Below are 11,062 nucleotides of genomic sequence, written 5' to 3'. Positions count from 1 at the left end.
AATGGCAGTCTATAATATGCTTGAAGAACTTAATAATTTTCAGAATAAATACATTTTACAATAACTTAAGCTTGTGTTCATTATTACAAAACAAAAGGCCTACAAGTCTTCTACCGACTCCTCTCCGGCCTTGCTCCCCCAGCTCTCTCTGTGCTCTGTCCCCCAAATATTCCTACAGGTCGCACAAGATCTGCCAGCCACCCTCTGATGGTTAAACTGCCGAAATCTCGGCTCTCTGCTCACCTTCACTCTTTCATTCCTCTTTTCTCCCGCCTCTGGAACAAACTCCCATACTCACTTCAATCACACTCCTCCCTCCAGGTCTTCAAAACAGCTGTTCACCACCATCTCTTATCTTCCCCCATCCAAAACCTTGATCTTTTCTACCCCCACTAATTCACCCAGATCCACCTTGTTTGAAATTCCAACTTCTTTCCTGAAGTCTTGGCAGTGTCCATACGTTTTATACCTCTCCCACCCCCCCCCCCCCCTTCCATGCCTTCCCCCCAAAGCCCTCTCCCTCCACAGTTCTCTCGATGTCTCCATGTCTCTCGGTCCCTGCTCTCAAATGTTGTGTTTGTGTCCTTCCCCCTCTCTCCCCATCTTGTCTACCGCTCCCGATGTTATTTGTTTTGTGTGTCTGTTTGTCTTTCTGTGTGATTAATGTTCGCTCTTTCACGAGCCTCGATCTTGTATACAAACAAACAAACAAACAAACAAACAAAAAATCCCATTGGCTGTCTTTAATTTCTCTCTGGACAGTGGCACAGCAGATGAGGAGGACCGCAAGGCATGAGGACACAAAAAACACCTTTATATGTGCAATCCATGCTTTTCAAAAAGAAAAAAAAAAACGCATCACCGCATCAATTCTGGAACTTTGGTCTGACCAGAGACCAGCAATATATTTTTTTCGGCCTTAACGACAGTCACACATTGCCGTTGAAACGGCGCTATCGTCTGATCTGTCGGCACTGATCTTGCTGCAAGCTAACTTCTTCTGGTGGAGGAAGCCGCAGTGCCCAGAGAGAACCAGTCCTGACAGCGACTGAAGTTAGAAGACGACACACACACTGTGAAAACGTATGTTAAGCCCAGTTAAAATTTCTTAAAATAGGCCCTGAGCTAGCACATCGTATAGTTACTTCCTTAAGCTTCTTGTGACATTTATTGTATGTAGGTATTGGGGAGGACTGTCTGCTCTTCTCTTTTACCAAGTCTTACCAGGTTGGGCAAAGGGGGGGGCATTAAGCTCCAGTGGGCATTAGGCTGCACTACATTGTAAATGCATTGTATTTACCTTCAAGATTTACAATGTAGTGGAGCCTAATGCCCCCTGGAGCTCAATACCCCCATTTGCCCTACAGTACCTACTACACCTACCTACTATCAACTACCTAACCTACTTATCACTTATGCCACAGTGATGGGTAAAATAGTGGCAAGAGGCTTTGGCCTCACCGGCTAATTGCGGCTTTGCAGTCGGGTACTGGTAGAAAGGTTTCAGTACCCATGATGCAGCGCACGGGCGTCATATTGGTTGGCCAGTTAAACGAGCGAGAAAAGGTAAATAAAGACCAAACACTACCAAATAATTATTGTAATCTTCCATTGCAGTCACAATAACAAGATAAGCGTGATAGATTGTAGAACGACTCATGCCACCGTTGTCAAGGAAGTGAATCCAACCAACATGGTGGCGCGCACAGCCTAATGGGATAACTCTAAAACCTCATACGTACTACGTCATCATTATATTATTATTATTATTATTATCATTCATTCATTCATTCATTCATTCATTCATCACAGGACAGGGAGTAGCATGATGTTTGGTATTGGCGTTTTGACGATCTTCACAATGTCGTTTGTGACGGTAAGGTCGTGACCATGCGATTGATGGTGTTCGGGTTTCGGAGTTTTAGGTTTTTTATCGTGTTCGGGTTTCGGGGTTTTAGGCTTTTTATCGTGTTCATGTTGAGTGTTGACCGAGTTGAACGATCCTGTCCGGAGTTTGGCCCGGACGCAGTTTTAAACTTGCGGACCCGGCGCGGACCATTTGCTTCTCACTTTCTCTTCCGACTTTTTGAATATGGGGGAAAGTGTTTATCTTTGTGCGGAGTGGCCAAGACGATCGGAAGTTGTGAGGTCGAACACTCTTGAAAATAGAACTTTCTCGAACATAGTTCTGCGAAGATAAAGCACCTGGCGGCGAATTGTCAAGAGACTGGCGGCATCGTATCGTCGCTCTGTGAAGTTAAAAGAAGTACAAGGAATACCAAGGAACGCAGGAGGAGGCCATTTAGGTCCAACAAGTCTTTACTTCACCCATCCCATATTAAATTATCCGTGAAGTCAACTATGTGTAGTTTCGGAGAAGAGAGCAAATAAATACCTATTTGGGGGTGGGTGAAGGGGGGAGGGGGTGGGTGAAGGGGGGAGGGGGTGGGTGAAGGGGGGAGGGGGTGGGTGAAGGGGGGAGGGGGTGGGTGAAGGGGGAAGGGGGTGGGTGAAGGGGGAGGGGGTTGGTGAAGGGGGAAGGGGGGAGGGGTGGGTGAAGGGGGAGGGGGTTGGTGAAGGGGATAGGGGGTTGGTGAAGGGGGGAGGGGGTGGGTGTGTGGTTCACAAACCCCATCGTAGGCCCCCTTGATGAGCGCAGACTTTGATGTGGTCAATACACCTTCGGTAGGCATCAGATTTTGTAGGTAGCTTTTGTAGGTAGGTAGCTTTTGACCAAGTTTCTTCAAAATGGTGTTTTTGGTTCAAGCAATAATGACTGAAGGGTTTACTCACTGACCTACGGACACTGCTCGTTTGTATAAGTTCACCGAACTAAAGTCCGGGTGAGGTAAAAAGGCGAATAAATGTAAGGTATGAGGGCCTCCGAAGATGAAAGGCACGTGCACTGTGCTCCTCGGGCACAGTTGTTAATCCGGGCGTGCCCAGTACTGCTTCTCGGTATCTATCTGATTCAAATTTATACCTATCTACTGTTTCTGCTGCCACTACCTTTCCAGAGAGAACAATCCATGCATGGACGACTCTCTGAGTGAAAGACCCCTGTCTTACTACTGTTTAAACTCTCCTCCTCTTTACTCTCAGGCTGTGTCACCTGGTCCTGCTATCTCTGTCTATTGTGCTGAAAATAGTCTGTCTTCATTATCTAAAATATTTCTATCATATCCCATCATAACCGCCTCCTTTCTTATATATCACGTCACGTCTACTTCAGCCGCCCCTCATCATAGCTGATTCTAGCTAGGCCCATAATCGATCTAGTAGCCTTGCGCTGACCTCTCTCTTTGGCAATGATGTCCTTCCTCAGCTGTGGTGACCAAAACTGCACACAATGTACTAGATGGGGCCTCACTAAATTCCTATACAGTGTTAGAACCACCTCTTTTGATTTATAATTTATCCCCTTACGAATACAACCTAAAATCCTGTTTGCTTTACCTATAGATGCCTGGAATTGTCCTGTCTGAATCGTCCTGTCTGCTTAGCCTTAGGTTGTCGGGACATTGTCCTGTCCATTGTGTATAGATACGGGGCATTGGCCTGTCCTCATATCTATTAACACCCTTAGATCCTTCTCTTGTGTGACACACTCCAAATTTGCCCCTTGTATCATGTAATCCCTGTTTTCATTCTTCTTACCCATCCCCAGCACCTTACTCTTTTATGTTAAGCTGCATCTGCCAATGTTTTACTCAATCCTTGAATGTATCTTGTTTTATTGGCCTCACCATTTGGGTATGTTTATTTGTCAGTCCTCACATCATTTGCCAACGTAGACGATTTTATAGTGTTATCTTTTTTTCAACCAAGTGCCTCTATAAAGTATGTGCAATTAGAATGTGAGTACATCTATAAAATACGTACTATAAAACCACACATAAGTCTGGCCGAGGGTATGCAATCTTTGATTGTTCATTCTGGTAATTCCTAGCAAAGAACCTGTCCTTACGGAAAATTTGCCTCATTACTGTCTTGTTTTCGGCCAGAGAATCGGCGTATTTGAGTTCATCAGATAGACATTGAAATTTTGGAGTTTATGTCCAAATGGAGGTGCAAAATGCCAATATGACATTCAAATACTCTGATATCTTAACTGTATGGAATCCTGTGATGGATATTGCACATTCCCAGCTAAATACTATTTTGGTAGCCATATTTGAAAATGAGCGCTATTTTTTAACCAATTTGATATATTGCATAAAATGGCGTCTACCTCTGAATTGGTTAGCCCTCGTCATTTGTAGTGTAGTATATTTCAGTGTAAAATTCTGCATCTGGCAATGTGTATTTTGTAGGGTTGTGTGACATTTATTTTGAGATATATCAGGAAACAGACCAAAAAATGTTTTATTTTTTCAACATTTCCTCGAGATATTTACCCTGTGCATGCAAAGCGAAAAGTGGAGTAAGACATTGGTTCACTTCTGTCGCCCTGTCTGCCAGTCCATTTACAAACCTGTTTATGATCGATGGCCGACTTAATTTCAATTAAATGTTATATTTTATACACATGTGTAGAGATAGAGCTAAGCCTGGTGTTGGCTTAGCGGTTAGGGGGCCGGCTTGGGATCCTAGGATCCTGGGTTCGAATCCCGGTCGATCGCTGAATTAACGCCAGGGGGGTTGACTCAGCCTGTCATCCTTCCGAGGTCGGCAAATTGAGTACCAGCTTGCTGGGATGAATGATCACGGTGTGTACCCCGACTTAGAAGAGGTACACCGTATCCCTGCGCATCGTAAGAGTGTGACCAAGGGTTGGCGTCAGGAAGGGCATCCGGCCATAAAAACATTGCCTCAAACAAGGAACCATGATTGTCATGGGGCCCGCAAGGCTCTGGCGGGGAAAATGGCCTTAAAACGATCATTCAATATTCATGTAGAGAAGAGTGAGAGAATATTTTTATTGTTGGCCTGCCTGGCAGTCAGGCTATTGAAAATTATTCCAAACAGGAAACTTCGTTTTTAGGGACATCATAAAGGACACAAACAACAGGCACAAATAAATAACGTGCATAACACTCTGCATCAACGGTGATAAACTAGTGGAATTTTTTTTCCCCACGACCTTTTAAATTATTATTCTTACCTCTACCAAAGGTGGATGGAGGTTATGTTTACACCTCTGTCTGTCTGTCTGTCTGTGTCTGTCTGTCTGTCTGTTTGTTACTTGCTGGAAAAGATTCCGGCAAGTATGTTGATCAGTTGGTTTGTTACTTGTCGGAAAAGATTCCGGCAAGTATGTTGATCTGTTCGTTTGTCTGTCTGTCTGTTTGCAGCACTACGTCTACACCGTTGCATGTAGAATCGCCAAACTTTGCACACATATTGGTCTTGCCCAGGAATAGACTGTGCCAAATTGATGACGTCATCGTTCACGTGGTTCGGCCGCCATCTTGGAAAAACTTTGCACCTCTATATCTTCGAAAGTGCTGAACAGAAACAATTGAGACATGGCTCATTGTAAAGAACTCTCCATGGGGAATAAAATATGTTAATGATGACGTCATCAGTCACGTCGTTTGGCCGCCATCTTGGAAAAACCAAAAAACTTTGCACCGTTATATCTCCGAAAGTGCTGAATAGAAAAAATTGAGACATGGCTCATTGTAAAGAACTCTCCATGGGGAATAAAATATGTTAATGATGACGTCATCGGTCAGGTGGTTCGGCCGCCATCTTGGAAAAACCGAAAAACTTAGCACCTCTGTATCTTGAAAAGTGCTGAATAGAAAAAATTGAGACATGGCTCATTGTAAAGAACTCTCCATGGGGAATAAAACATGTTAATGATGACGTCATCGGTCACGTGGTTCGGCAGCCATATTTGTCCTAAATGGCCGATAAAAAAGTAAATTCCGGCAAGTCCTCGGTCTCTGACCGATTTTTCATCTGTCTGTCTGTCTGTTTGCAGCACTACGTCTACACCATTGCACGTAGAATCGCCAACCTTTGCACACATATTGGTCTTGCCCTGAAATAAACTGTGCCCAATTGATGACGTCATCAGTCACGTGGTTCGGCCGCCATCTTGGAAAACTGAAAAATGTAGCGCCTCCATATCTCCAAAAGTGCTGAATAGAAAAAATTGAGACATGGCTCATTGTAAAGAGCTCTCCATGGGGAATAAAATATGTTAATGATTACATAATCGGTCACTTGGTTCGGCCGCCATATTGGAAAAACCGAAAAACTTAGCACCTCCATATCTCCAAAAGTGCTGAATAGAAAAAATTGAGACATGGCTCATTGTAAAGAACTCTCCATGGGGAATAAAATATGTTGATGATGACGTCATCGGTCACGTCGTTCAGCCGCCATATTTGTCCTAAATGGCCGATAAAAAAGTAAATTCCGGCAAGTCCTCGGTCCCTGACCGATTTTTCATCTGTCTGTCTGTTTGTCTGTCTGTCTGTTTGCGGCACTATGTCTACACCGTTGTACGTAGAATCGCCAAACTTTGCAAACATATTGGTTTTCCCCAGGAATAGAATGTGCCCAATTGATGACGTCATCGGTCACGTGGTTCGGCCGCCATCTTGGAAAAACCGAAAAACTTTGCACCTCCGTATCTCCGAAAGTGCTGAACAGAAAAAATTGAGACATGGCTCATTGTAAAGAACTCTCCATGGGGAATAAAATATATTAATGATGATGTCATCAGTCACGTGGTTCGGCCGCCATCTTGGAAGAACCGAAAAACTTTGCACCTCCATATCTCTGAAAGTACTGAAAAGAAAAAACTTGAGACATGGCTCATTGTAAAGAACTCTCCATGTGGAATAAAATATGTTGATGATGATGTCATCGGTCACGTCGTTCAGCCGCCATATTTGTCCTCAATGGCCGATAAAAAAGTAAAACTCCGGCAAGTCCTCGGTCTCTGACAGATTTTTCATCTGTGTGTCTGTCTGTCTGTCTGTTTGTTTGGCTGTCTGTTTGCAGCACTACGTCTACACCGTTGCACGTAGAATCGCCAAACTTTGCACACGTATTTGTCTTGCCCTGGAATAGACTGTGCCCAATTGATGACGTCATCGGTCACGTGGTTCGGCCGCCATCTTGGAAAAACCGAAAACTTTGCACCTCCATATCTCCGAAAGTGCTGAATAGAAAAAATTGAGACATGGCTCTTTGTAAAGACCTCTCCATGGGAAATGAAATATGTTAATGATGACGTCATAGGTCACGTGGTTCGGCCGCCATCTTGGAAAAACCGAAAACCCTAGCACCTACATATCTCCAAAAGTGCTGAATAGAAAACATTGAGACATGGCTCATTGTAAAGACCTCTCCATGGGGAATGAAATATGTTAATGATGACGTCATAGGTCACGTGGTTCGGCCGCCATCTTGGAAAAACCGAAAACTTTGCACCTCCATATCTCCGAAAGTGCTGAATAGAAAAAATTGAGACATGGCTCTTTGTAAAGACCTCTCCATGGGAAATGAAATATGTTAATGATGACATCATAGGTCACGTGGTTCGGCCGCCATCTTGGAAAAACCGAAAACCCTAGCACCTACATATCTCCAAAAGTGCTGAATAGAAAACATTGAGACATGGCTCATTGTAAAGACCTCTCCATGGGGAATAAAATATGTTAATGATGACGTCATCGGTCATGTGTTTCGGTCGCCATCTTGTAAAAACCGAAGAATTTTGCACCTCCATATCTCCGAAAGTGCTGAATAGAAAAAATTGAGACATGGCTCATTGTAAAGAACTCTCCATGGGAAATAAAATATGTTAATGATGACGTCATAGGTCACGTGGTTCGGCCGCCATCTTGGAAAAACCGAAAAACTTAGCACCCCTGTATCTCCAAAAGTGCTTAATAGAAAAAATTGAGACATGGCTCATTGTAAAGAACTCTCCATGGGGAATAAAATATGTTAATGATGACGTCATCGGTCACGTGGTTCGGCCGCCATCTTGGAAAAACCGAAAAACGTTGCACCTCTATAAATATAATCTCCAAAACCACTACATGGAACAAATTGAAATGTGGCTCATTGTAAAGAACTCGATATGGGGAACAGGTTTTGTTAACAATGACGTCACTGGTGCCGTAATTATGACGTCATAATTCGACAGGGACAATGCTTAGTCTGATCAGTTTGAAATTTATTGAGTGTGATCTATGCAACAATTATATTAGAGAATGTAAATTTATGATGCAATCACTCACATGGTCCGGCAGCCATATTGGATCAAAGGGGAAAAAAAAAACGTTCAAAAACAGAGTTGGCTTGCACCAAGTTGACTGTGCAGGGTAAGTATTCTATGAATACCATCTAGTTGTTTGTGTTGTTGTGGTCGTGGTAGTAGATTGTACACCTATCTTCAATATGTAAGCAATTTGGAATCTGCTTAGATTTCACGCTTACTACATTAGGCATCGATATGTTTTATCCATTTGTGATTTTCACATTTATCTGTAATCTCACAGAATCAAACATTCCTGTTGTCTCTGACATCCCAGTCCAGTCTCCTCACCAATAGGCCACCACTGTACCAAAATGAAAAGGACTGACCTCCTTCCCAGTCCTTATCCTTTTCTGCACACCTATTAATGCCATTTTATTCAAGCACAGCAATTTGCTTGATTCTTTTGTCCTCCTCACATGGTGTCATACTGTGTATTATTTGATGGGGGTGAATAATGGGAATTGATCTCCAACTAAGAGGTTATGCAAACTTATTGTGACATTTTTTTTTTCATTGCAGACTTTTCCAAGACCTTCCATTATCCAACATTATCCGTCGGGGAAGCCTGACGATTGTGATCCAAAATCGGAGTACATGGCTACAAAACATTGCTGTCGACAGTGTCCTCCCGGTATATATTATTATTTACATATTTGCAGTTATTTAATATACACTGAGCATGTATTATTCAAGTTTGGCTGTAAATAGGCAGATACATCTCTGGCTTATAAATTTCCCCTCTTCTCCATAGGCTTTGACCTTGGAGAGGAATGCCATGGACCAGGCCAAAATTCGACATGCTATCCTTGTCGCATTGGTTACTTCATGAAGTTAAATAACTATTTGAGGAAGTGTCAACCATGCCAAGAGTGTTACAATGGTGGGTTTTATATATTTCAAGTTATGTCTCAAGTAATAGTGAAAAGAAGAAAAAAAGAACAATAAAACATGCTGATGTAGAAAAATGTAACCTATCATTTTGATACACTGTAGTTTCTTCCAAAGTGTTCTAAAAATATATTGGTTCGAAAAATACTCATTAATCAAAGCTGGAGATTTATTTTGCAATCACTTGCTAATTGGGTTTGCCAAACTAACTTTTTCATTTTTTCACAAGCTTTTACTCAAAGAAAGAAATGTTGTCTTCCCTTTTCATCTTGCCATCGTTAGGGCAATCACAAGAATACTGCCAGTCAAAGATCAAATCAATTTACGCTCACACGTGGTTGCTGATTTGTTCATGCACGTTATATGTCATAATGTCCATGCGCGTCACAGCTATGAGGGAGTGTGGGGATAGGATAACCCATGCGCAAACGTTTTGATTCGATTTATTTATTTATTTATTTATTTTTTTGAACGCTCTGGCTGGTTGCATATGGCCTATAACTTGCCTGGTATGAACTGGCAATGGAACATGCTGCTTTATTTGGTCCTCCAATTTTTGGGATGTATGGCCTACATGCCTGGCATCACACCGGCACTGAAACTCATAAATAACATTATGCAATTGTGTGGTAGACAGTGCATCTTTCAGGATAGGAAACGAACGTTGCTAAAGTTTAGAACGTACTACTTCGATGTACAAAGCATTTACTTTTGAAATTTGCAGCCAATTTCATCCAGTAGAAGCTGAGAAACGAATTTTCAGTCCCTATGTTAAAGGTGCATACAGAGAAACGATCCCATATAAAGGGAGGGGTGCTTTGCGCCTCCCTTGATACACTTTTCTTATTCAAGGCCTGGCCTCGATGAGGACTATATAGTCCGTGACTGGGGTCTTCAACATAAAAAATCAACTTCTACCTCCTCTTCAATGTCATTCATTCTTCCATCCAGGTCTTCAAGACAGCTGCTCACCACCATCTCAGATCATCCTGCATCAGAAACCATAATATTTTTTTTACATCTATTAAACCACATCCCTCCCCCTTCAAAACTTTGCCTTTGTATCCATCTCCTCCACCCCCTACATTCTCCCCTACTCCTCAACCTTACCCACACATCCCTTGTTTGTCCATTTCCATTTATTTTCTCCCCCGGCCATACTATTGTTGTTTACCCCCTTCTCTTTCTGCTATTCATTTTGCTATGTTGCATCCTGATCTTTTCTGTGTTCTCGTTCTTCCACGAGCCATGTAGCCAAAGAAAGATACATATTCTCTTTAAATTTGTGTTTTTCCTCTCAACATGAAATTGTTAATGGGTCAGTTAAATTGAACCTTCCAATCTTTACTCTGGTCACTCTAATCTTTGACTGTTGATCCAAATTTGGCTTTTGACCCATTACCACCATCACGATGTAAATGTTCCCTCCACCCACCTTTCCCTCTGAAGAAGGACCAACGTTTTATTGCTCCGAATAAGGGCTTACACGCAACCTCATCCACTCTTCACTTCCTGGTGGCGCCTTGCTTTCAGTTGATAAGCAATTTCGGTTGATAAAATCCATTGTTTAATTATGGGGATTGTCTTGTTATATGAGTTTGTTTGTTTTGATTAATGTTTAATCTCATCTGCTGCAGATTTTGTGGAGAAGGCCGCCTGCACTACAACAAGTAACCGAGAGTGCCGTTGCATGTCTGGGAAATACCAGGACCGTGATGGCGAGATCTGTCTCAATTGCACTCGATGTACTAATAACCAGATTACACAGCAAGAATGTAAGCTTGAGAACATTTCAGAAAGATCACAATATTGGGAGAATAGTATAAAAGTTAGAATTCTGAGTTCTTAAAATGTCAATATCACTTTCCTTACTGTTAGCTCATTGCAGACAGTGCTTCACGATTGGCACATGTGGGTTGACTATACCCTGCCTCATCCCATATATTC

The 11,062-nt window shown here is 42.5% G+C and overlaps 1 protein-coding gene across 1 annotated transcript in view; it reads left to right on the top strand.

Moving 5' to 3' along the window:
• Nucleotides 1–1,806: 1,806 nt before the first annotated feature.
• Nucleotides 1,807–11,062, top strand: part of LOC137415840 (tumor necrosis factor receptor superfamily member 1A-like) — a 28,568-nt gene continuing 19,312 nt past the window's right edge. The window contains exons 1-4 of the mRNA XM_078776121.1: nt 1,807–1,876; nt 8,747–8,858; nt 8,979–9,107; nt 10,753–10,890. Coding sequence (XP_078632247.1) covers nt 1,826–1,876; nt 8,747–8,858; nt 8,979–9,107; nt 10,753–10,890 — 430 coding nt within the window. The 5' untranslated portion in view covers nt 1,807–1,825. The remainder of the gene's footprint in view (nt 1,877–8,746; nt 8,859–8,978; nt 9,108–10,752; nt 10,891–11,062) is intronic.

This window comes from Myxine glutinosa, chromosome 4, assembly GCF_964187855.1.
Source record: "Myxine glutinosa chromosome 4, kmMyxGlut1.1, whole genome shotgun sequence".
In the NCBI taxonomy this organism is placed as follows: Eukaryota; Metazoa; Chordata; class Myxini; order Myxiniformes; family Myxinidae; genus Myxine; species Myxine glutinosa.
Note: the sequence above shows the minus strand (reverse complement) of the source record. Positions and strands in the feature narration are given on the sequence as shown.